The sequence below is a fragment of the Balaenoptera musculus genome, chromosome X (genome assembly GCF_009873245.2).
Source record: "Balaenoptera musculus isolate JJ_BM4_2016_0621 chromosome X, mBalMus1.pri.v3, whole genome shotgun sequence".
Lineage (NCBI taxonomy): Eukaryota > Metazoa > Chordata > Mammalia > Artiodactyla > Balaenopteridae > Balaenoptera > Balaenoptera musculus.
In genome coordinates this window covers 5,211,340-5,237,627 of record NC_045806.1, presented here as the reverse complement: position 1 = coordinate 5,237,627, position 26,288 = coordinate 5,211,340, and the positions used below count along the sequence as shown (strand labels likewise).

The following is a 26,288-nucleotide window of genomic DNA, read 5'->3' as shown; positions in this document are numbered from 1 at the left end:
CAATGACCCTATGGATCCATCCACAGAGGGATGGATAAAGAAGATGTGGTGTATATGCACAATGGAATACTATGCAGCCATGAAAAAGAATGAAATAACGCCATTTGCAGGAACATGGATGGACCTTGAGATTATCATACTAAGTGAAGTAAGCCAGGCAGAGAAGCACAAATATCATATGATATCACTTATATGTGGAATCTAAGAAAAATTATACAAATGAACTTATTTACAACACAGAAACAGACCCACAGACATAAACAAACTTATGGTTACCAAAGGGAAAGAGGTGGGGAGGGGTAAATTAGCAGTTTGGGATTAACAGATACACACTATTATATATAAAATAGTCAACAAGGACCTACTGTATAGCACAGGGAACTCCACTCAATACTCTGTAATAATCTATATATGGGAAAAAATACTGAAAAAGAATAGATACATGTATATGTATAACTAAATCACTTTGCTGTACACCTGAAATTAACAAAACATTGTAAATCAAGTATACTCCATTATAAAATAAAACTTTTTCTAAAACTAAAAAAAAAAAAAAAAAAAAGACCCCATGGCATTGCCAGACTAGTCATTTTGGGGAAGAGCCAAAACCCAGAGAAATCAGGTGAGTGTTGGAGCTTTCAAGCTGCTTTGGCTCAAGAGACGATGGGCTATGACCACTCATTTGGGTTTGGGTTTCAGTGGCGCCTTCACCCTACCCTTGGGGCCTGGAGTCTGTAAGTTCGAGCCTAAGGTAGATGCAACTCAGAACTGAACCGGCCAAATCCCACTCCAACCTCAGCACCGCACAGAAGGCTGCTCTGGGCCAGAGCAGAGGAAAAGAGGAAGGACAGGATAAACAACGACGACCATGCGTCCTTGGGAAACGGGGGTCTGGGTGGCGTAGATTTGCTTTTGTACAAATGCAAAGTGGGTACTGTTGGCATCGGCTGAAAATAACCCAGTTGGGAGCTCAGGGAGAAAGGTTAGATTTGAGGACTCTATTTAGGCTGTGTTGCCATGGATAGAACTGTGGGAGGGGTGAGAGTTCTGAAGGAGTGGGGGGGACGCACTCACCAGGAGAGGACCAGACCCAAAGATGCGACAGGAGGGGCAGAGATGAAGGATAAGGAGACAGACAGGGCGTGTCACCTTCTCCCAGAACCAGGTTCATGTGCAAGGGGTGTATTCAAGTGAAGTGCCCTCGGGAGGAACCAAGAGTGGACAGAGGGAGACCGGGAGGGCAAGGAGTCTGGTAGCTCTGTTAACTGCCGGTGGAGCTGTAGGGAGAAGCCCGCCGCAGCTGGGGCACAGGCAGAGAGCCAGGGTTCAAGGATCCGGGGAGTTCAACGATGTCAGCTTTACCATAAGAGAGGCAGCAGGAAGGTCGCTCAGGCTCACGTGGTCCCAACGAGGAGGGAACAGAGAGGCAGCTGAATCCTCAGAGGCCAGGCGGAGACCAAGAAGTCCAGGAGGAGTGGAGAGTCACAAGTGACCCCAGAGAGCCATTTCAGGAGAGCCATGGGAGAAGGAAGAGGGTTTTAAAGGAGGAGAAATGAAAGGGTAAGAATTGAATAGATACAGCAAGAGGAAACTCCCACTTGGGTTGTTCAGCCATGAAATACGGCGCCAGGAAGTTCTGTCTTGAGGGGATATTTTGGGAAGCGTTGCTCTCCCCGAAGTGCAGCTGAATACATGTATAGTCAAAGAAAACATAATGACTTACATTTGTAGAAAGCTACCGTCACATCGCGACTGGAAATAATTCTTATTAAATGGCATTCCGTAAGAGCTCGTCACGTCTTGTCCGCTCCAGGAGCTGGAGTATTGGCACCATGCAGATGAAGCATGCTTCTGTTCTGGGGAGTTCTGTCTGAAAAATTCCGGGGAGGGCTGTTTACACTCAGAACGTTGTGGAATCCATAAAACAATGACAGGAAGTGACTTTGCACATACTTTGGATTTGCAACTGGGTAATCTGTACTTTTAACTTCAGCATAAAATCCATGAACGATCTAAGATTTTTATGTTTACAAAGTATATTCTGTTCTCCCATTATATTCTTCTCTCCCTCCATCCCTTTCTCTTTCCATTCTCCCTCGTTCCAGAACAACGGGACCAAGTTACCCTTGGGCCCCCAAAGGCAACGGACAGTGCGTGTGTCTCTGAGCCCACAATGAGCTGAAGGGAGACGGCCCAGCCTGCAGGGGCTGCAACGTGCCTCCTGGCCACTGCAGCCCAAGACGTTCCTCACTTCATGGCTCTACTACAGCTGGATGAAATCTGCAGAGAAAATAAGCACGCACCCCCCAAACTAGGCACCCGAGAGTCTTAGAACACACTTAGGTGAGAGCCCCTCACGGCCCTCTGAGGCAGCCGGACTCTGAGCCCCCACGTCTGCATGCAGGTTGGAGCGCTGGCACCCAGGAAGGCTGAGCTCCTGCCCCACCCCTGCTCTCCAGCAATGGGGAGCTTCTCTGCTGCTGGGAGCCCCCAGCAATAGCTGCCTGCTGTTTCCAAACCTGCCAGCCCTTATTCCACAGTCTCACGGATAAACACGTTACAGTTCAGATACTGTTGGGAATTCTGCTCCTGGCCTCTGAGCTTTGCAACGACTAGCTTCCGACTGAGGTTAGCACTCCCGTCCCTACACCCTCGGTGACTGGATTTAATAACCGTCGCGCCCTCATTTTGCTCCCACCCTCGACCCTCTGGCTTTCCTGGGTAGCGTGTCCCGCAGCTGCCCTCATTCCTCCATTTCCTCTTGAAGCCTGTGAGCTCCTTCACCACGGATGTCTTCCCGTGTGTTAGAACACGTCATTTCAATCCCCAGAACATCCCACTGAAAAGTAAGCAGAGCCAAACGACAGTTTAAATGTGGGCATTGCTTTTTCCCTTTCAATCGATGGACAGTATGCCTCGATTCTGTAGTTTCCCCCAGATTATAAATTGCAAAGCAATCACCACGTCTGTTATGTTTCTCACTTATTTCTCTTGCATACAATGGTCATTAGATGAGTTTCTAACCCAATTAGGAGAAAGGACACTGGGTAAAAGTGAAAGATTTCTATTATTTGTAAAATTAATCCATAAAATTCCATCTGATACAAAGCTGAATAACTTGCATAGATTTAAACGTATTGTTAATGAAATCACATGTTTTATCCACCCAGATAGAGCACGAGCAGATTTATTTTGATTTTGTTTCTATCCATTTATTCACAAAGTATTTACTAAAGCTGATAAGCTCTGAGTATGCTATACAAGTTGGACAAGCTTCCTGTTCTCAGGGAATTTACGTTTTCTGGGAAGTGAGAGTAGGAAGCTTTCGGATGATGAGAAATGTGAGAAAAGGAAAACAAGTCTCCCTAAGAGCAGAATCAAAAGAAACAATGTCATCTCTCCAAAACGGGGGTTCGTTCTCACCTGGGGCAGGGTTGCCCACGATGGGCCAGTCAACAATGTCTGGGGCGTTTTGGGTGTATCATCTGGAGGGGGGCCGCTACGGCATCTAGCGGGTGGAGGTCGGGGTGCTGCTTACCATCCTGCAATGCACAGGGAGGCCCTCCACAGAGAAGTGTCCAGACACAAATGTCGGCAGTGCTGAAATTAAGAAACCCTGCTCTCACGCTAGAGTTGTAATGCACGTATAATTTCCTTTTATGCTTATTTGCTCTCACTGATAGACACATAAAAGACCTTGTCACTGCTTCGGAATTCCAGCAGTGTTTTTAAGATTAAAAATTGCAATTTTTTTTTTCTCGAAAGAAAAGGAGTATACCTTTAAGATTTTTTTTTTTCCTTACCGTATATAATAGTCCAGCATCCTTTCATGAAGTGCGTTCTGGAGCAAGAGATGTGACTTTCAAACTCTCACAGTAATGACCACCACCATCATTTACCTGAAGCTAGACAAACGCCAAGACTCTAGTTTTTAGAAATGCTCTTGTCAATCTGAATTTGTGACTTCTGAAAGCGGGAGAAACTCTGGGAAGGTTCCAGGCTCTCTACTACGTTGGAATCTTTAATCCAGCATAACTGGACCCTCCTATCAGTTGCAGGCGCATTTGTGTAGTCAGATGAGTAAAGTATCAGAGCAGGTGCATCAAGAGAAACGTTGCTTTCTTGAAGGTACTGCCGAACATACATTCTGGACTCATGACTCCCTGCAAAACAGGATTAAATACACTAAATCTCCAGGATATAGACTGCCATTGACTTGTATTCATTTGTATTAGATTGCCAGTGAAGTCGTGAAACTTACCGAGCACCCCAGAGAGTGTTTCTGTCATTCAGGGGGTCTCCTTTAAGGCTCCCTCCACTATATTTACTTCCCTCACTCCTTCCCTTTCCCCACCAACACTGCCTGAACCCAGCTCCATATTTACATTGTCTTTGTCCTCCTAAGCTGCCTTCTCTCTTTTGAGTCTTCTTTTTTTCTTTTTTTTTTTAACGGACAAGAGGCTGTAGCTAGTGCTATGTCTCAAAAAATCAACTGACACAGTGCTGTACATTCATAATGGTTGTACGTTTCCCTCTATCCTTTTTATATCTTTAATTACATTTAAGCGTTTCAGGAACCCATTATGTATCATAATCAAACATCATCTTCCCTTGTGCATCTATTCCTGTTTCATATCTAGATTTCTAAAATGACTGTGTTATTTTTATCTGTTTAACTCCATCCTCTCTAGTTTTCCTAGAGGAAGAGGGAGCTTTAAATGGTTGGTCTGTGAATCCCTGCAAACCGTACAATGAAGTGAGTTGCCCAGTTAATCATATTTATTCTCTGACAGAAAATAAGAGAGAAGACAGACACAAAAGCCCGGACTTTACAGAAAGACAAACCCAAATTCTAATCCTCTCTTAGCTTGTAAATCACTTAATCTCCTGAACCAAAATGTATTCATCTGTCAAATGAATATAGGACTTATTTTGAAGTTGTTATGAGGATGACAAACATGGGGAAGGATGGCGGCCCAACAAACTTACTTCCTTTCCTATAAAAATAATAAATGCAGGCTCCCCTTCAAAGGGGGCATCAACCAGGGCAGACATGGCTTCCTTTTCCTTTCATCCTAAAATACCTATCAGTGCCTTTGTCGATTTTTCAGTCAAAAATGCCATCTGGACATTTGGGGACCAAAATGCCAATCAACTTTTTCTCTATTGCATAAATTAATTACCTACACAGACCTCACTCTTGAAGTCACCTTGACATAAGGAGGATGGGAGAAGAATTGAACCCAAAAATAGGTTTAAAATTCCTTTAAGTTTCAGATTTGTAACAGAAGAGATTTTTGTGAGCTTGCAAAACTCTGAAGCCTTTGTTTTTAAAAGATATATGCAAAGACAAAAGGTAGGAGGACTTGTCACAGGGAGAAAGCATCCTTACATACATATAAAAGAAGGAGCCATGTTCAAACTTACTTCAGGAGGAAGATAGATCTGCCCGTAAAATAGTTCCACTCACTCAGTGTAAGTTTCTTCTTTTTCTTACGTGCAAAGTTTCTTACCAAAGTCAGAGAAACTAAAAGTACATTCCCCCTCTAAAAAAATTCTTAAATTTCACAAGAGGAGATTCCATGTTACCTGTGAATCTCCTTCCGTGACATCTAGGTGGGTATGAGCAATACATACTGAGGAAAATGTCCCTGCATAACCTCCTTGACGTTTGCTTTCCTTCTGGAGCCCTGGGTCGTTGTACCAAACTGCATTGTAACCAATACCAGATGCTAAAACAGAGGCAAAGCCAGGACTCGTATTTGCTCAAGGGAGCACTGTTTCAAAGCTCAGCATCATTGCAACCAATAATATCTTTTCCTATAATGCGAAGGAGCAAATCAATAGAGTTGTGGTCAGTTGTCAAAATTTCAGATCTAAATAATGATATTTCATAATATAGCCACGATAGCATGCTAACAGGAAACAAACGTGGGGCTTTATAATATTTTAAAATTATATAAATAGTTTTGACAGGAACTAACATTTTAAAACAAGAAGACTGGAGATACACAGACAAACGCACAGAGAAGGGGGTGCTTTACTAAACCCCACATAAAATCATTGATAAATGAGAAAATTCAATGATGCCTAAAGGAAGTCATTATCTAGGAGACTTTCTGCTAACTCCAGAAGTGTGCTTCATTTCATTACTACTACGAACTAAAAGAAAATCATAAATAGAAAGCAAAATAATGAAGCTCTTACCCTTGTATTTCAATCTAACTGTAGCACGGATGTGAGCAAGCGGTGACAACAATTAGCAGAACAGAGAACGTTTCCAGTGAAACTCTCAAACCTTGAGCTTGCAAAACTGGAATCATGTCACCTTTTAAAAAATGGACCGTCTGAACTCAGCATGGAGGGTGTAAAAGAAGTTCCAACAGAGCTGTTTTGTACAAATGGTGGCCCCTCCCCCCAGGAGCCATTTCTTGACTTAACCATGACTCTGTGGCTGTGAGGACAGAAGTTGATCAACTCTTGACATCCAGAAGGTCTGCTGGCTTTTAGGCAGATACTTAAATTGTAAGCAAGTGAACCTACTAAGTGCAAATGCATAAACAAGAGAAACGATAGACACTTACAGAGGCTCTCACAGTTCTGGAGTTCAGTGTCTGTCTTGGGCTTTTCAGGGCTGACAATTCATAGGCCAGCAAAGCTGAGGTCCTTTCCGGAGGCCGTATACGAGGACACGTTTCTTGCCTTTTCCAGCTTATACAGGTGGATCACATGTTTTGGTTTGGGGCTTCTTCCGTCTTCAGCATGCCAGCAAAGACCCCATGAATCTCTGGTGTCACCTCTAACACTGACTCCGCCGCCCACGTCCACATGGAGGGACTTTTATGATCCCGTTGGCCCACCTGCATAATCCACTCTTCCTCCTATTTAAGGTCTTCTCATTAACAGCCTTCCTGCCATCTGCAACTTTAATTCCCCTCTGCTGTCCAAGGGAACATATTCACAGGTTCTGGGAATTGGGACGTGGACTTCTTTGTCGGAAAGGCCATTATTTTTGCCTACAGTAGCAACCATCTAATTCCTTAGATTTCACATATTTGAAACTGAAATGTATAGAGTTTATGTGGTTGATGTTTAAGGAATAAAATGTTTATTTTACTCCTAAAACCACATGATATTGATGGTTTTAAAACTATGCTCTTTTCACCTGCACATGTATATATCATTTTGATCTATATTTCCAATATGATAATGGTTGTTAAATGAATTCTGTGTACCTTTTGCACATTGTACACTTGAAAACATTGCATGCATTTATTTTTAAACCTCTAAGAGTGCAAACACTAACATTTACCAATTTGCCAAGTGAAATAATACATAAATGCAATAAAACGAACCGTGTCATGCTATAACAATCTCTAAGGTGGAATTATATCAGATAGTAAAATGGAAACTATGATCTCATCAGACACTTGAAAGCAGTGTGAATGAAAAGTATCAATATCTTAACCAAAAACTGTGTACATCAGTGTTTTTACTTATTCGTTCTCTTTTTTTAAAAAAATGTGAGCTCAGGTTATTCATGAGTATTTTTCTCTCTTTTTCATTTTTCTCTATTTTAATAATCTGAGATTGATTTTAAGTAATTCTATCTAGTTTTATCTTTTTTTGAAATCTTTTTTGAAATTCATAAAAAATGAATGTTTCCAAGTCTTTACCCAATTCATCTGCACAAAAAGAAGGTTTAAAAAACCAGGACTCTTAGAGGGATGAAAGCTTGATTTGCTCAAACATTTGATACTAAAATATCTCAAGGACAAAACTCGAAACCACTCATCAATTAAGACAAAATGTCAATGGAGGTATTATAGTCATGAATATTTATGAGGTGAATGACAAAGCATCCAAATATATTTGAAATGTACTTAACAAAATATATTTTGAAATGCAAAGATACAGTTTGCATTTCCCAGTGTTTGACAGAACAAGTCAACATAAATAAATGAAAATGTAGAGAATATGTATACTGTGATCAATAATGTCTGTTAATAGGTACAAATTAAATTGTGAGTCCTAGAAGCAGAGAATGCTATTTCTGGTTTTGCAAGTGTATGCACATTGAGTCACCAAAAGGATCTTTATGTTAGGTGATAAGGAACATTATAGTAATTTTTTTTAAAAAGGAATAATTCTGAAAATATTCTTTGACCTGAACACACACTCACACACAATTTGATAACAATATAATAATAACAATACTACTGTCACCACAACAGCAGCAGCAGACCCTGGGATATTAGACAGCCTCTTTTCAGCCACAATAGAGGAATTTAAATACCCTTAGAGGTATAACCGATCAAAATTTGTCCCCTCTACCTACATCCTATCATATTAGCTTCAGGCATTTTCTTCAAAACACTTACCTGAAATACCTTTTTAAAATAGACTCCATAGTTTTTAAAAATATCTCCATAGTTTTGCCTTTTTCAGAATGTCACAGAGTTGGAATCACACAGCATGTAACCTATTCAGATTGGTTTCTTTCACTTAGTGATATGCATTTAAGGTTCCTCCATGTCTTTTCTTGGCTTGATAGTTCCCTTCTTTTTATTGCTGAATAATATTCCACTGTCTGAATGGACCACAGTTTATTTCCCCCGTTCAACTACTGAAGGACATCTTAGTTGCTTCCAAGTTTTGGCAATTGTGAATAAAGCTGCTGCAAGCATCCATTTGCAGTTTTTTTGTATGGACATAAGTTTTCAGCTCCTTTGGGTAAATACTGAGGAGCACAGTTGCTGGTTCATATGGTAAGAGTAGTTCTATAAGAAACGATCCAGATGTCTTCCAAAGTGTCTGTACTGCTTTTCATTCCCACTAGCAATGAATGACAGTTCCTGTTGCTCTATATCCTCACCAGCATTTGCTGTTATCGTGGTTTTGGATTTTCCCCATTCTAAGAGTTGTGCAGTGGCGTCTCATTGTTTTAATTTGCAATTCCCTAATGACATATGATGATCTGCCATGTGCATATATTCTTTGGTGAGATGTCTGTTCAGATATTTTGCCCATTTTTCAATCAGGCTGTTTGTTTTCTTATTGTTGAGTTTTAAAAGTTCTTTGTATATTTTTGACAACTGTCCTTTACCAAATATCTTTTGCAAATATTTTCTTCCAGCTTGTGGCTTATCTTCTCATTCTCTTGACAGAGTCTTTTGAAGAGCAGAAGTTTTTAATTTTAATGAAGTCCAGCTTATCAATTATTTCTTTCATGGACTGGTGTTGTCTTTAAAATGCTATCACCAAATTCCAAGTCATTTAGATTTTCCCCTGGTTTTGCATTTGCATTTAGGTTTATGACACATTTGAGCTGATGTTTTAAAGGGTGTAAGGTCTGTGTCTAGATTCATTTTTTTACATGTGGATGTCCAATTAGTTGTTCCAGCACCATCTTTTTGCTGAGACTATCTTTGCCCCATTGTGGTTGGTTCCTTTACTCCTTTTTCAAAGATCAGTTGACTATATTTGTGAAGGTCTATTTCTCAGCTCTCTGTTCTGTTTCATACATTTGTCTGTTCTTTTGCCAATACCACACTGTCTTGATCATGAAGTATCTTTTAATTCAGTTGCTTACGTATATATTGGCTATTTCCCCAGTCTTTGTTTTCTTCAAGACTGCATCAAGGGACTTCCCTGGTGGTCCAGTGGTTAAGACTCCACGCTCCCAATGCAGGGGGCCTGGGTTCAATCCCTAGTGAGAGAACTAGATCCCACATTATGCAACTAAAAGATCCCACGTGCTGCAACTAAAGATCCTGCACAAGGCAACAAAAATCCCGCATGCCGCAACTAAGACCTGGCACAGCCAAATACATAAATAAAAAATATTAAAAAAAAAAAGAAAGCATCAATAAATAAATATTTTTGAATGAATAATTTGGAGGTTGGGTTAAAGAGGAAAGCAAAATATCAATTGCATTCATTCACTCATCTCCTTTAGAAGCATGATGTGACTGGAACACGATGGGCAAGCAGGACAGTGGGAATTGGTGATGTCTTTGATCAGAAACGGCTACATATTGATGCACATGGGATTTTGTCAAAGGTGTAGTTAGGGGCAAGTTCATATAAGCAAACATACAGAAAATCAAAAATATATTCACTATTCTTTCAGCTTAATTAGTTACAAAAAGGAAAAGTGAACAAAACAGAAAAAGCACAGTGAACTAAATATAGATAAACGTGGGAACTAATGAGTTCCGGGAAATGTAAACCTAAAAAAGAAAAAATAATTTGCAAATTAACAGAAACATGACATTGGAAGATGTAACATTTTCTGCTCCTGACAGATTAAAAGGCAAAAATAAACAAGGAAAATGTGAATAATTAATAAAATTTAATTAATTACTGTATATGAAACTGTGTGGCTCTAAATCTATTTATTAAATAACCAAATTTTCACAATTTAATTCATCTAATGCCAAATTACTGAAAACCAGTTAGTTCTTCTAAGGCAATTTACCGCCTTTGAATATATTCAATTCACCAAATTTTCCAAAATCATTTTTAAAGAAAATTCATCTTAAATATATTAAATGAATTTGAATCAAATTTTCCTATTTCTTCTCAACCAGGTAGTTTATGTGCACCAGAAAATAGTAAAAACATGATTTTAGTGACTATTTTCTTAAAACTCGTAGTAATGTAGATGCACAGAAGAAAAATCATTACTTTAGGGCCTAATTCTTTCAAAGAATCTGGGTTGGAGAGAGCTACATGGACTCACTTTTCATGGGTATATTCTTACTCAATATTCCTGAAGAATAGATGTTTAAACTCCCGGCATTCAAATGAGCTCATATTGAAACGACAGGATTTGTTTCACCTATGAAAATGTGGTATTATAATGTCAAGTATTGTTTATCATATCAACTATTGAATTTTCAGAAGGGTTATCAATTTAAAACCCTTTCAGGCCTTTTATTGACCAATTGGACTTCTAGAAAATGCAAAGATGGTCAGATAAATACTCAAAGTGCCTATTGAGGGATTTAGAAATAATGTTTATGATAATAAGGATCGAAGCAAGCTAAGGTATAACAGGCGATGCTTGTAAAACAACCATTGACACCGATACCTATTTCCTAAGGTAGAAACTGCTCAGCACCACGATCTCCACATCATCCCTGGGGGGTAGGTGTGACTATCTCTGTCTTCCACAGAAAATACTTGGGGAGGGGGGAGCCTTTCAGAGTGGATAAGAAATGTGCTTCTTGTTACAAAGCACAGGGACAGGCTGAGAATTTGAATTCCAGGCTCCCTAACCCCATCACTTTCTCCACTATTGAACTGAGAAGAAGCAAACAGAGCAGGTGATTAAGACAGTACATATATACTGTGAGGCTAATTTAAATACATGTAGGTGGATGGCGTCTGCACATAAACGCACAGGAAAACATCTTTGCAGAGAGCTATCAAATGTCACACAGGTACTCTCTAATAACTGCTTGTCCCTCCTTGTTCCTACATGTACAGTCTAATTTTACTAAATAAAAAAGGAATAAGCTATCCATACAAATAATATTAGCAAGTATGCTACACCTCTATTTAAGTAAAATAAAACTGTAAGTTTCTTGAAACCACAGCCCTGCTTTGACATTTCACAGAGAATGGCTTTGGTATATTAACCAGACCACACTGTTGACTAAGTAGATAACAACGTAGTTAAATTTGCTCCAAATCTAAATCACAAATGAATGTGTCTAAAAGTTTAAAACACAGAAATGAATACTTAAGACTTAAGTAAGTGGTCAGTTTTGTGTTAGGAAAAAAATATATCTATAAATAAATGATTTGAACTGAAAAAGAAAATTTGTCTAATTTGTCTACTAGACAGATGTTATAAATAATTTTTTAGATTTCATAAAATAGAAGAAGAAAACTGAATGATTATAAATAAGCCCAGGAAATTATTCTTTGAATCAATCAGTAAAATAGACAAAACTCGGGACTTCCCTGGTGGTCCAGTGGTAAAGAATCCACCTTCCAATGCAGGAGACGTGGGTTTGATCCCTGTTCAGGGAACTAAGATCCCACATACCGTGGGGGGCAACTAAGCCCGTGCACCACAACTACTGAGCTCACGCGCCTCAATGAGAGAGCCTGCGTGCTGCAAACTACAGAACTCACATGCCCTGGTGCCCACGCGCCACAACTAGAGAGTCCATGCGCCCTTAACCCACGTACCACAACTAAAGAAAGAAAACCCACATGCCACAACTAAAGAGATGCCCGTGTGCTGCAAGGAACAGCCCACGCTCCGCAATGAAAGATCCTGCGTGCTTCAATGAAGATCCCCACGTGCCACAACTAACACATGGTGCAGCCAAAAATAAAATTCAATAAATAAATAAATAATGTTTAAAAAAAAGAAAAAAATACTTCTAAAAAAATAGACAACTATGTAAAATTTAATGAAAAGGCATGAAAAAAAGCAGAAAAAGAAATCAATACAATTAGGCATGAGGAACTGAATATGGCAGACACAGAGAAGAGATGAAAGATTTTTAAGGCACTACCATGTACAAATCCCTACAGATAAATTGGGAAATTTTAGAGAAGGGACAATATCCTTGAAAAATGTAAATGGCCAAAATTAAATCAAGAATTTTAGAAGAAGTTGGAAATCTGTATAAAGCAATAACAGTTTAAAAAAAAAAAAAAAGGAAATAAAGCCACAAACAAAAAAAGAAAAGAAATGATAGTCAAGGCTCTGGGGTCACATAGATTTACTGATGAGTTTTTGAGTTTATTCAGCTCAAACAATAAAATCAATCCGATGCATACATGTACACACACACACACACACACACACACACACACACACACACACACACACACAGGATGGGGAATCCATTATATTATCAGATGTTTGCTTAACTCTGATGGGAAAATCTGATGACTATAGTGAAAAGAAGCATAGTTCAAAGCAGTACATTCAACTCTTAAAAACTTCCTTTTTTATCTTTTTCAGAAAACTAAAATGTAGAACAGCTACAAATGGAGTGCAAATCTGAGAACTTAGAAATCACCTGGAGATCTTGTTAAAGTGCAGATTCTGGTTTGTTCAGTGCAGGAGAGGCTGGTGATAAATACATAACCCCCGGGTCATACTGATGCTGCTGGCGTGCAGACCACACTCTGACTGGCAGGGATCTAGAGGATCCCACCTTCTCCTCTCTCCTCCAGGGATCTAGAGGATCCCACCTTCTCCTCTCTCCTCCAGGCTCCAGTAGTCCAATCCCTTCTCCCCATCCTTGGTCTCAGTTCATGACCTTCCTATGTCGGGGGGAAAATCCGCGCCATCAGTAGAGAGACTCCTCAAGCTCTGCCTTCCAGGCTACCCACTTACCAGCCTTCAAGCCCACAGCACCCACCGTCCCCTCTCATGACCTCAGACCACCCATGCTCCCAGGACTGAAAACACACCAGAATGGACTTCTATATCACCCCCGCGATTCTCCCTCTCTTTCTGTGGTTATCCATGTGCATGCTGAACTAGAGCCCTCCATTCAGAAGTGGGCTATGACTCTCCCTAGCATAACCCTGCACCCCGCTAAAAGGGAAAACAAATCTCTTTCTATGCCCACCTTCTCTTTCAGGAACTGCCCCCAAAGCTCCCTCCTTGACATTAAGGCACCTCGGGAAAAAATGATTTATTTTGTCACCTTCCGATTAATTCTCTTTTCCATGTTTCTCTTAAACCAGGATTTCTTCACACCTCTCCAGCGACACTGGAGTTTCTTAGGTCACCAGTGACCTCCGTGCTGCTGTAGGCAATGCCAAACTCAGTCCTCCGTGGAATGGACCCACCAGCATCATTTGATACAAGCATCACTTTCCCTACCTTGGAAAGCTTTCCTCAAGTGCGTACCTTGGCCACTTGCTCTCTGCTCTTTTCCTCCCTCCCTCACTGGGTGTTTCTCCCCAGGCTCCTTCGTCTCTTTTCCTTACCTTCACAACCTTGAAACGTTGCGGTAGTCCAGTCTTAGTCTATGAATATTTATTCTTTCCTATCTACATGTACTCCCTCCAGGATCACAGCTAGCCTGATGGCTTGAAACCTTACCTGTCTGCCGATAATACTTCTATCTTCAGGTTGTATCTCTCCCCTGAATGCTAGATTCATGCATTCAACTCTCTATTAGTAGTTTTACATGGATGCCTAATACTCATCTCCATCTTCTTTTCCAGCTTTATCGAGACATAATTGCCGTATAAAATAATGTAAGTTTAAGTTGTATAGGGTGATGATTTGATACACATACATATAGTGAAATGATGACCACAGTAGGGTTAGTTAATACCTCCATCACCTCACATAATTACCATTCCCTTTTTATGGTGAGAACATTTAAGATGTGCCCTCTTAACAGCTTCCAAGTACATAATACAGAATTGGTAGCGACAGTCACCATACTGTACGTTAGACCTCAGAACTTCTACTCATCTTCGTAACTAGGAAGTTTGTACCCTTTGACCGTCATGTCTCCATTTCTCCAATGCCCCAAAGCCCTAGCAACCACCATTCTATTCTCTGTTTCTGTGAGTTCTGCCTTTTAAGATTCCACATAACAGCATTTCTTTCTCTGTCTGACTTCCTTCACGTAGCAGAATGCCCTCAAGTTTCATCCATGTTGTCACAAATGGCTTATTCAGCCATGAGGAAGAAGAAACTACTCATCCTAATCTCAACATGTCAAAAGCTAATGTCGGGACTTCCCTGGTGGCACAGTGGTTAAGAATCCGCCTGCCAATGCAGGGGACACGGGTTCGAGCCCTGGTCCAGGAAGATCCCACATGCCGCGGAGCAACTAAGCCCGTGCGCCACAACTACTGAGCCTGCGCTCTAGAGCCCGTGAGCCACAACTACTGAGCCGGCGAGCCACAACTACGGAAGCCCGCGCGCCTAGAGCCCGTGCTCCGCAACAAGAGAAGCCACCGCAATGAGAAGCCCACGCACCTCAACGAAGAGTAGCCCCACTCGCCACAACTAGAGAAAAGCCCGTACGCAGCAGTGAAGACCCAACGCAGCCAAAAATAAATAAGTTAATTAATTTTAAAAAAAAGCTAATGTCCTCATCACTTCACCCACGCCATAATCCCGCCCCCCCCCACCAACACACACATACACGGAAAAAGGAAAAAGAAAAGGTCTTTGCTTCCCTTGCACTCTTCTCCACCTTTGTTTCTGTCAACTCTGCTCAGACCAAGACTCAGGAACTATCTGTGAGCTCTTTCTTTTCTTCATAGCCACCCATGCATTGCTTTCTGAAGCCCTATAGCATCCATCTTCCAAGGACACAAAGCATCTGCTTCCTTCCCCACCCTCTCTAGAGCATCACCATTGCCCTCCTGGGGGACAGCAGTCACAGGCTAATTGGATTCCTCCTTCCAAACTTTCCCTCCTACAGATGACCACCAACACAGCAGGCAGAGACCCACAGAACAGATGATGCCAGCCTCTGGCCCAAACTTCCCGTGGTTCACCATGTTCCTGCCAGTAAACGTCAGTGTCCTTACAAAGTGCTGCAAGGCCCTACGTGACCCCCTTCCGTGACTTCTCGCCACTCTTCTCCTCTTGCTCATTCCACCCATGGAATAAGCCACATAAGCCCTGAGCTGACCCTTGGACACTCCAGTCACCCTTCCAAGGCATGGACGATGCCTGCTTCTCAGAATGCTCTTCCCCAGAAAGCCACACGGCTGCTTCTTCACCGCCTTCTAGGTTGTCTGAAATGTGACCTTCTCCATGGTCCAGTACCATAGGCAGTGACACTTTCCACCAAGTATTTCTCAGTATTTTGAATTTACAGTAAGAAAACTGAAAGTGGTGTTAGCAGTATCAAGTACATCTTTTCTTAATGGAGACACATTTTGTTAGATATTAAGACAAAATGTGTTGCAGTAGTGCTTCTCAAACTTAAATGTGCATATGAAACACATGGGGATCTTGTTAAGCTGGAAATTCAGATTCAGCAGCTCTGGAGAGAGGACCGAGGATCTGCCTTTCTAACAGGCTCCCAGGGGATATCCAGAACACAACTGGGCTACGATTTGAGCCGAGGGTCCTGAGAGGGTTTTTTTTTTAACCTTTAGAAATGTGAAGACATACTGAAATGTGAAAAGAAAAAAAAAGAAATTATTTTGTTTTTAATTTATCACTATCAACCTGTTGGTATATTTGAGTTTTCTTCATCTATAGAGCCTGCATTTCTCTTCACTACATTAATTCATTTTAAAAAATTAATGAGCACATACTATGCAACACACAATCAGTGTATTGGGTGCTGAGTACGTAAAAATAACTGGAGACTCAGCCCCCCTGGTCAGTGCATTTGCAATGATGTGCATGAAAGACAGGATGGGCAGGGGGAGAACAATTCAGTTTCCATTGCTAAGATGGGACAAGCACAGAACTCCACGTAAACATGCACAGTTTTATCACCACTCAACATGCCCTTCCACACATTAAAAAACCAGACAAGTTTAACAGCAGCTCACAATCAACTCAAAGAACTTTGCACATAATTTCCCTGTAACATTCAGAAACGATTTCTGTAACTGATATTCCATCTGTATAATGCATAATTATACGACGAGGACAGAGAAAGTGTAAAACACCAATGATATCTCAAGAAAAGTATTTCAGGAAGTTCAGGCTGAGTGAACACGTACATCTTGTGGTATTTTGTTTGATTTCCATTATAGAAACAATTTTATTCTGTGGATAGACACAATTACCTCAAGTATGACAACTATCTCATTAAAATGGCATCATATTTTAGCATAAAATGGCATGTTTTGAGAATTGATAAAGGAGCTAATTCATTTCTGTCTTTGTAAAAACAGTCTCTGAACAATGGTTTGTGTCACTGTGGAGTTTTTTTTGTTTTTAATGTTTTGTTTCCGGACACTGCAGACAGTAGTGCCCAGGCAGATATTACATGTACAAGAAGAATCACGACCCCTCTCTCCTTACATTATATGGAGGCTGGGCATTTGTCCACTAACCTCCTTGCCATATATTCACTCACTCTTTATTCATTGACTGCACTTCTGTTGAGTCTGCGCTGACCTTGGGAACAGAAAGATGATGTAGGCTCCTTCTCTACCTTTGAGGTTCTCAGTTCAGAAAGGAAAACATGCAAATGGTTAAGTATTACTTCCTCAGGGGAAGGGAGAGAGAATGGAACTACATAGTATTGTGGGGAGAGAAGGCAGGAAGGGATTGACTGGTCTTGAAGGGTTAAAAACTTACCAAATGCATTGTAAATTTTTCATTCTCTTGGGGTGAGTCAAGGAACTTAATGAAGGTGCACGGTGTGACAAAGCTTGGGGACAGTTTCAACACGGCCAAGGTGGAGACAAGGGAGAGGATGGAACAAAGGTAATCTGAAAAAGAGTGAGGCCAATAGAAATAAAAACAAAAATAAACAAATGGGACCTAATCAAACTTACAAGGTTTTGCACAGCAAAGAAAACCATCAAACAAACAAACAAACAAACAAAAAACCCAAAAGACAACCTACGGAATGGGAGAAAATATTTGCAAATGATGCGACCAATAAGAGCTATAATCTCCAAATATACAAACAGCACATGCAACTCAACAAAAAAACCCCGAACAACCCAATCAAAAAACGTGCAGAAGGCCTTAATAGACATTTCTCCAAAGAAGACATATAGATGGTCAACAGGCACATGAAAAGATGCTCAGTGTTGCTAATTATCAGAGAAATGCAAATCAAAACTACAATGAGGTATCACCTCACACCAGTCACAATGGCCATCATCAAAAAGCCCTACAAATAACAAATGCTGGAGAGGGTGTGGAGAAAAGGGAACCCTCCTACACTGTTGGTGGGAATGTAAATTGGTGCAGCCACTATGGTACATATATACGATGGAACATTACTCAACCATAAAAAAGAATGAAATAATGCCATCTGCAGCAACATGGACCTAGAGATGATCATACTAAGTGAAGTAAGTCAGAAAGAGAAAGACAAATATCATATGATATCACTTATATGTGGAATCTAAAATATGACACAAATGACCTTATCTACAAAACAGAAACAGACTCACAGACGTAGAGAACAGATTGTTGGTTGCCAAGGGGGAGGGTGGGGAGGGGAGGGATGGAGTGGGAGTTTGGGGTTGGTAGATGCAGACTATTACAGTTAGAATGGATAAACAACAAGGTCCTACTGTAGAGCACAGGGAACTGTATCCAATCTCCTGGGATAAACCATAATGGGAAAGAATTTTTTAAAAAAGAATGTCTCTGTGTATAACTGAGTCACTTTGCTGTACAGCAGAGACTGGCACAGCATTGTAAATCAACTATACTTCAATTAAAAAAAAAAAAAGCGAGGCCAGATTTTGACAGACTTTGTTCCCCAGTAGAGAACTTTAGAACAAGGGGACACAGCTTTGCTGAATGGCACCAAAATTTAGAAGGGACGAAATTTTAAAAGGTTATGCAAATTAAACTGTTTCATTTACATAGGACAATGCATGTACTCCTTTGGCAGTACGGAAAAAAAAGCTGAGATTGGTTCGTACTTCACAGAAAGAGTTAGTGAGATAAAAACACCATTACATGATGCCCCAAAGTGATTATACCCTCCTGTGAGTCATTTCATAAATTGAGGATGGTTTGGGTGCTTGTGGTAGAAAAGCCAGCCAGGAGTGGGAAATTGAGGGTGTTTCTGGAAAGTGGGAATGTCTCAATCTTTTTATTTTATAAAAATGTTTAGTGTAAACGTGTACTACATTTATGCATATATTTAATAAAACTGTCTGCTTTTCACTATGATGAAAACGATTCTGTTTTAAAGTCCACCATGAGAAAACAAAAGCTGTCAGGTGACATTTTAGTGTGTCACTGCCCAGATGCACTGGCTAGCTCAGGACGACCAAATAGCCTAAGTTTTAACAAGACGAATAGACCAAAAACAAACAAAAAGGAGATAAAAACGGAACTCAGAGGAAAGGGAAGTTTACTCTTAAAGAAACCTATCTCTACTATTTCTTCTTTTATCTTCTAAAGTTGGATGCTTTGTGCTTTAATGTGGAGTCTTTCTTCTTTAAAAAAAATATGACAGAGCTAAGTGAACATTATGGTACGAAACACTAAGATGACATATTTGTGTTTATGGACAAAGGTGAGGAATATCTACTAAAATAAAATCAGCATGAAGATAAGATGCACTGGATTATCAAATGAGATTCACTCTGAAATCTTACCTAGTATCAAACTTCACTAATAATGCCACACAGGCAAAGCAGGTTTCGGATCACTAACACTTGTAGAATCCCTTTTTGTTTCATTTGACACCCTCTGATCCAGGTTTAACATACAAGGTCTCTAAGCGAGGCTTGTGAAATTGTGGAAGCATATGCTCTATACAGAAGGGAGCCACTACTTTCATGAACCACCTCTTTTATACTCAGATTATTTCCATCACTTATGTAACATCATCTGGGGAGCCATGTCCCTAAACTCATAAACAATACCAGGTAGACCAGTTACATTCTGCTAAAAGTGGAAGGATATAGACTCTACCATAAGGAAGTACCATTTCAGTGTTTGCCAAGAGGTCTGACATTGACAAGCTCACAGGGAGTACTGCCCTGGTCACCTTTCATTCTTTTCCTCAGTGTCCCCAGTAAAAAAAGACAACGGATTCCCAGACTGCCGCTAACCCTTTCTTTTCCATGTGTGTTAAGATTATGGCATTTTTTTCCTGCACTATTTAAATTTTATTTTTTTTTAAATTTGCAAACATTAAAAAATACAGAATGAGGGACTTCGCTGGTGGTCCAGTGGTGAAGACTCCATGCTCCCAGTGCAGGGGGCCTGGGTTTGATCCCTGGTCAGGGAACTGGATCCCGCGAGCCACAACTAAAGATCCTGCGTGCCGCAACTAAGACCCGGCACAGCCAAATAAATAAACAAATAAATAAATATTTTTTAAAAAAATACAGAATGAGCCAAGATATGTGTTCAGATAACTTTAGGAAGTTAAATGAGCTAATATCTGTATTTTAAGACAAGCACAAGAAAGCAATAGTAGAAGTTTCCTGTGGACTTCTTAGTAGGGAATGGGCACTTGTCTAATACAAAAAGTGGCAGGTAGTTCTGTACATATCCTATTTGTTCATATCTCTACTGCCGGAAGGTCTAGAAATGTCTATATGGCCTTCAAATTTCTTCATGTAAGCATTGGTGATGAAATAATTTCTGATTCTGGGTAAGGCTTTTCACTTTAATAGTTGTTGCAATTTCTTTTCAGTTGTTACTTAGAGAATTTATTCGCCAAACAGTCCACACATGTTTCAGGTTATTATTCCTACAGAGCGTTCTTGTTTGGCTACACCAGAAGAAACCCACTACAACAGTTTCGTGCTTTGGGAAATAGTGGTCTCGCAAACGGTTCCTCTTCCTGCAATCAAACTGGATATGGGGCCAATGAATCACCAGACTTCTGACCTAGGAAAAGTTGTATAAATCAATGGTACTCTGTAAATAATATATGAGACTGGATACTCAATAAGTTTTACATTGAGGTCTGGGAGGAGGGGGCCCTGGGTCAGGCAGAGTAGAGATTAATGAGGTTGTTTATATTTCCTGCTCTGTGGGTAAATAACTCAATATTTGCCAAGGAAGTCACTGATGGAAACAGTAGACCTTGCATTTACGTGTTAGGTATTTTTAGACCATAGTCAATAGAAATTAATTAAGTGCTACAACATCTATGATTAAATATGTCTGTAGGGAAAACTAGAAAAGTCACTAAAAAGGAAATGGAAGAAAAAGGAAGCAAATTATAAGCAGCAGTAGCATAAATAATGATGAACTAAGTTGTAAATAGTAGCTGAAACAACAATACACTAAGTTGTACACACAGCTCATTCAAGGCATGTCAAGAACAGCCCTGTGTTCCATATATTTTTCACATTCTTGTGTCATTCAATCAGTATTTGTTGGGGCGTGTTCCCATAAGGAACGATACCCAAGTCCTCAAGTAGGAGAGTGAGTTTGTCAAAGGAAGGCCCAAGGCTGGTGGGACAGAGGTCTTAGAAGGGGAAGGGGGCAGTTAATCAGAGAGAGTGGTGGAGGAGTGGGGAAAGGATGGTAGTGTGGCGAAGCCAGTCCTGTCTGGGATGCCAAGAGCATGGGAGAAGCAGACACATTTTTAAAAAGCTATTGCAGGATTGTGTGACGAATGTCTGAATCTAAGTCCATGTGCATTCACCCAGAGGCCCCAAAGTCAATTACAGGTATAAGCCAAGTTTTCTGAAGAGCATCACATCTGTGATGAAGCAGGGATTTAAAAAGGACTAGATGAAGTGCATCACAGAAAAATAAAAGAGGTTCCATCTTGGGGAGGCTGATGTTGAATTAAGACTTGAAATAGGAGTTGGCATGAGACATGTAAAGATGCAGAGAGAATAGGGAGGAGTGAGTGAAGATGAGACAAAAGAAGTCCAGACAGAGGGAAGAACATGCTCAAAGGTCTCGCCCTGTAGGGTAAAGACTGGCTTTAACTGAATACGACCTTAGGCTCTCCATGAACTAGACCCTGCTGGGCCGTCAGCATCATCGAGCATAATCTCTCATCACCCACCCACCTGCGCCGTCTAAGCTTCAGCCATACCGCCCTTCCTCACTCTACTCTAGATCCAAGAGTAGGAACTTAGCAGCTGCTTGGTTATGGGCCACGAGGGAGAGGATTCAGTGGAATCCCCACATGGCCCTGGAAGGCTGTCAATCGCTACAGCTATTTTGAAGGGCAATTTGCCTTCCACTCTGCTAAGTGCTTTACAGATATTTTTTGAAGTCTTATTGTCTCTGTCCCACAGTGGATGGAATGGTAGCCTAGAGAGGTAAAGGGATGGACTTAAAGCCCCATGCCAGAGCTTGCTCCTGAACCCACATCCGCCTGGCTCCAAGCTCTTCTTACCATTGCAGCTCCCTCCCACCAAAGCCGAGATACAAACACGAGTCACACAGTGTTAGGGTGCTTGAGTTTTGCTTATATAAAAATGGGACTTTCTTATAATGCAAGAACTAGGCACCAGAATGCACATCTATTTTAGAAACAGCTATTGTATACCAAAATTGTATAAAATATCATTGTTGGTATTCCTCTGAGAAATGACAACGTTGTGGGGAAATGAATATTGCCATGGCATTCTGATTCCTTCATAATAATGCTTTGTGTTATTAAAATGTGTTCTGTAGACTGAATGTTTGTGTCCCCACCACCTGCCAGCTCCAGATGTTGACATCCTAACCCACCATGTGTTGGGATTAGGAGGTGGGAGCTTTGGGAGGTGATGAGATCATGAGGGTGGAGCCCTCAAGAATGGGATCAGTGCCCTTAAAAAAGAGACCCCAGAGAGAAGACACAGTGAGTGAGAAGATTATGAACTGGGAAGTGGGTTCTCACCAGACACTGGATCTGCTGACACTGTAATCTTGGACCTCCAGGCTTCCAGACATCTGAGAAATAAATGTCTGTTGCTTATAAGCCACCCAGGCAAATGGTATTCTTTCGTAACAGCCCAAATGAACTAAGACAAGGGGTTTGGGTTTTTCATGGATTAGGATACAAACCACCTGTGAAGAAGTTTAGACCAACACTGGGCTTATGTTCCAAATGGATTTAGTTTCTATCCACTTCTAAATCCACAATGGAAAAGAAAGGCACAAATTCCAAACAATGAAGCTAAACTGGTTAGTTACCCCAATATTAAGCCTGTGAAAAATGTATTTTTACTTTTGTAAGACTTGTTTCTTAATCTTTATAAATTAATGTACCCCAATTTAAAGATGCACAAGAAAGAGTACAAACAAAAGAGGACACTGATAAAAAAAAAGGCAGTTGGAAAACACAGGAAGAGAATGAATTTAGCTAAAAGTGGGCTGTTGATGTAGTTAGAATCTGGTTAAACAGCGAAAGTGAAATGTCAAACTAAAAATAATTAGCAAACCTACACATTAACTGAGACAGTGAGTTAACCACACAACGCATTGCATACAACTCAGATTAAGTATGCTGTGCTGGTAGGCTGGGAAGAAGTACCAAAATATAACAAAGTAATAAATTTATAATACTAGCTCCAAATCATAGAAGGTTACCTCTAAGGATTTTAATTTTGGAGGAGAAGTGAAGGAGAAAGGCACATTATTAGATTCAATGATTATTTCATACCACAATCTTTGAAATTCTGTCTCAAACACAGGATATTACTATTCAAAATTGTTTTCAAAATATTCATTTCTCTTACTGAGTAAATGTATTTGTCTACTTTAAGAAATTGGAAAATTATTTATTTACCTAGGGAGTCAAATGAAGGCAATATTGGATTCACATACAATAAAAACACAATAAAACAATTACAGAATATCATCTTCATGTTTAGTTATCTTTAAACCTTCCAGATGGTGCAATCACTATGAGTGCTGCAGTAATATCATAACTGCACGTGATAAAAATAGAAATGCACATGAACTATCATCCTAACATTCTAACCTTCTGGTAAATCTACCTTAAAGATGTTCACCTTCAGCCTAATGATGTATTTATGTGGGTTTGAAATTCCTATGAGCATTAATGGAAGCTTTGATCATTTAATGAATCCAAGAACAGGATGTTAGGATGAGCTATTCGATGATATATTTAATTTATTCCTAAATATATAATAATACTTACTGTGTCTATTCCGACTGGAGTAATTGGTTGCAATTAAAATAATGAGATATTCTAAATGATTCATGCAATACAAATGCAGAGTGATATGTAATTTGTAATTTCTTTATCATTTTTATGCTGATACATTTCCTCTTAATTCTAATAAGCTTTTGAGCTAATAGGAATATATTTTGTCATATGGATTATATTCTGGAGGACTTATTTCTCAACATTGCTAATGTGAAAACCATTTGACTGAACCTAAAATATAATGTAAACATGTAATTGGGAAAATAAACTTTGGAAAACTGTTGGGAACTATGTACAACTGAAGACATGCTTGTTCTGTGACCCAGCATTCCCACTCCTGGGTAAATATGCAATGTGTTTTTATGTGAGTTCACCAAAAGACACATGCAGGAATGCTTAGAGGGCCGTTCTGTAGTATTTTTAAGCTACAGACTTTTGAGAATAAAGTTAAGGCCTTGGTTGGGCACTTCATTGCCTAATTATTACTTGTGATTTAAAACAAGTTAGTTCAAACTACTAGGTAGGAAAAAAAATACAAGGATGTAGTGTACAACACAGGGAATGTAAACAATATTTTATAATAACTTTAAATGGCGTATAATCTATAAAAATACTGAATCACTATACATCTGAAACTTATATAACATTGTAAATCAACTATGCTCCAATAAAAAAGTTAGTTCATATCCTTGATAATATGACACTTAATACTAGCCAGATAATATTTATTGAATTCTGTGTATACAAATAAAAGTATTGATTGCCCATGTGAATACTGCTCTAATTAACTGCTGTGTATGAACTCCTTTAATCCTGATAGCAGCTTTATGAAATATCACTGTGCCTTTTTTAAAGACCAAGAAAATGAGGTGTAAAAAGATCCTTTGTTCAACGTCAAATAAATAGAAAGTGGTAAGTGCTATGAAGAAAATAAATCAGGAAAACGTTCTGGAGACTGACTGGTAGATTTCCTTCATATTGTACGGTTAGGGCTGGCTTTTTTAGAGTGGATATATAAACTGAAACCTGAAAGTTAAGGACTCAGGCACGTGGACACACTGGGGAAGATGATTCTAGGCAGAGGGACGGGGTCCATAGGCAGGAACTAGCATAGCATGTTTGAGGAACCTGTAGAGCTGAAACCTCGTGCTGGAGGGATGACCTTGAAGAGGTGAGGAAAGGCAGGTCATGGAAGGCCTTTCATGCTAGTCTAGGAGTTTCGCTTCCATCAAAGTGTGATTGAAGTCCTGCAGGGTTTGGAGCAAGAGTGATAATTTATCACGCAAACTGTGGAATTTTTGGCAAACTGATACTGGATTGTGTAAGAGTGGTGACTGGGAGACCCCTAGGAAGCTCTGGTAACAACAAAGATGAAACGATGGCGGCCTGGAGAAAGCTGTCACTAGTAGAAATGAAGAAAACTGGACAGATCTGGAACACAATTTAAAAGTAGTGTTGACAAGGCTTATTAATGGAGTCTATGAATGGATGTGGGAAGAGAGAAAGGAAGGAATCACATGTGTGAATCCGGGTTCCCATGCTGGTGAATGACATGGAGATACTAGCGAAAAGAGAGTTGGAGTATTTGTGGGTTATGGAAGCAGTAGCTTTATTTTGGATGCGTTCCTGTTGAGTTGCCCTGTAGGCGTCCAAGGGTAGAGATCAATTAGGTAGTTGGATTCAGTATTTTAGGGACGAGGTCAGAGGTAAGAATTTGGGAGTCATCATGATGTAAATGCTATGTAACATTGCCTCTGGAGACAGCACCGCCAGAGGGAAAATGGGGGCCAAAGCTGGAGCCCTGGGAAAGTCCACTGTGAGAACTCAGAGGAAGAGGAGGTGGCAAAGAACCTGAGAACAACTGTGTACGTGTGTGCTACCACCAGAGATGAGAAAATGTGTTTACAACAGAAATGGTTTGATGAAAAAGAAGAAGAAAACTGAAGAATAACAGCTAAAGAATTTAAAACGCTTTAAAAAATTCTCCAGATTTAACTTAACAGCAGTCAAAATTATAACATTAAAATATATACACATCTCTATTTTGCATACCTGTTTATGCGTATGTGTATGTGTGTGTGTCAAAGAAAGGAACCTCCGCTATTTGAAAAACTTCTGAAAAAAATCTTTTTCACGTAGCGTGAGGAGTTTAATTTTCCTGATAGTTGGTCCAAAGAGGGATCTAAGTTCTGAAATATGTGTCTCTATTTTCTTGAGCTGACAGAAAGAAGTCAAGGGCAAGGTCTTTCTTCCAGTGTCACTACCATCATCTCTACACCTTCCAAGTTCATCTTTCGTTGCTTCAAATCCAGAGTGCCTACCTGACAAATGATGGTACACTATTACCTGATCCCTGCCATGTCGTTAATTTAGGTTTCCCAGGTGACCATCTCAAATGAATGCCAGATGGCAACTCAGCCTGACATCAAACGTCACAGAGAGGCCGAAACGACACCTGCCTGGCGATTATGCATCTGCTGAAGTTTAGTCAAGATCATCTAGGGCTTCCCTGGTGGCGCAGTGGTTGAGAAT

The 26,288-nt window shown here is 40.2% G+C and overlaps 1 protein-coding gene across 5 annotated transcripts in view; it reads left to right on the top strand.

Moving 5' to 3' along the window:
- The window catches only part of PNPLA4 (patatin like phospholipase domain containing 4), a 108,916-nt gene that overhangs the window by 64,142 nt on the left and 18,486 nt on the right, over positions 1-26,288 (top strand). For 2 of the 5 annotated variants that reach the window (XR_005018280.1, XM_036839207.1), the window contains one exon: positions 2,106-2,960. The exons of 1 other annotated variant lie outside the window; for it this stretch is intronic. Coding sequence is in view for 3 of the 4 variants with exons in the window: in XM_036839207.1 (XP_036695102.1) it covers positions 2,106-2,177 (72 nt within the window). In the remaining variant the exon portion in view is untranslated. Of the gene's footprint in view, positions 1-2,105; positions 2,961-14,628; positions 14,784-26,288 lie in introns of those variants that run through there. 2 more of the 5 variants (XM_036839209.1, XM_036839208.1) reach the window with 2 other exon arrangements.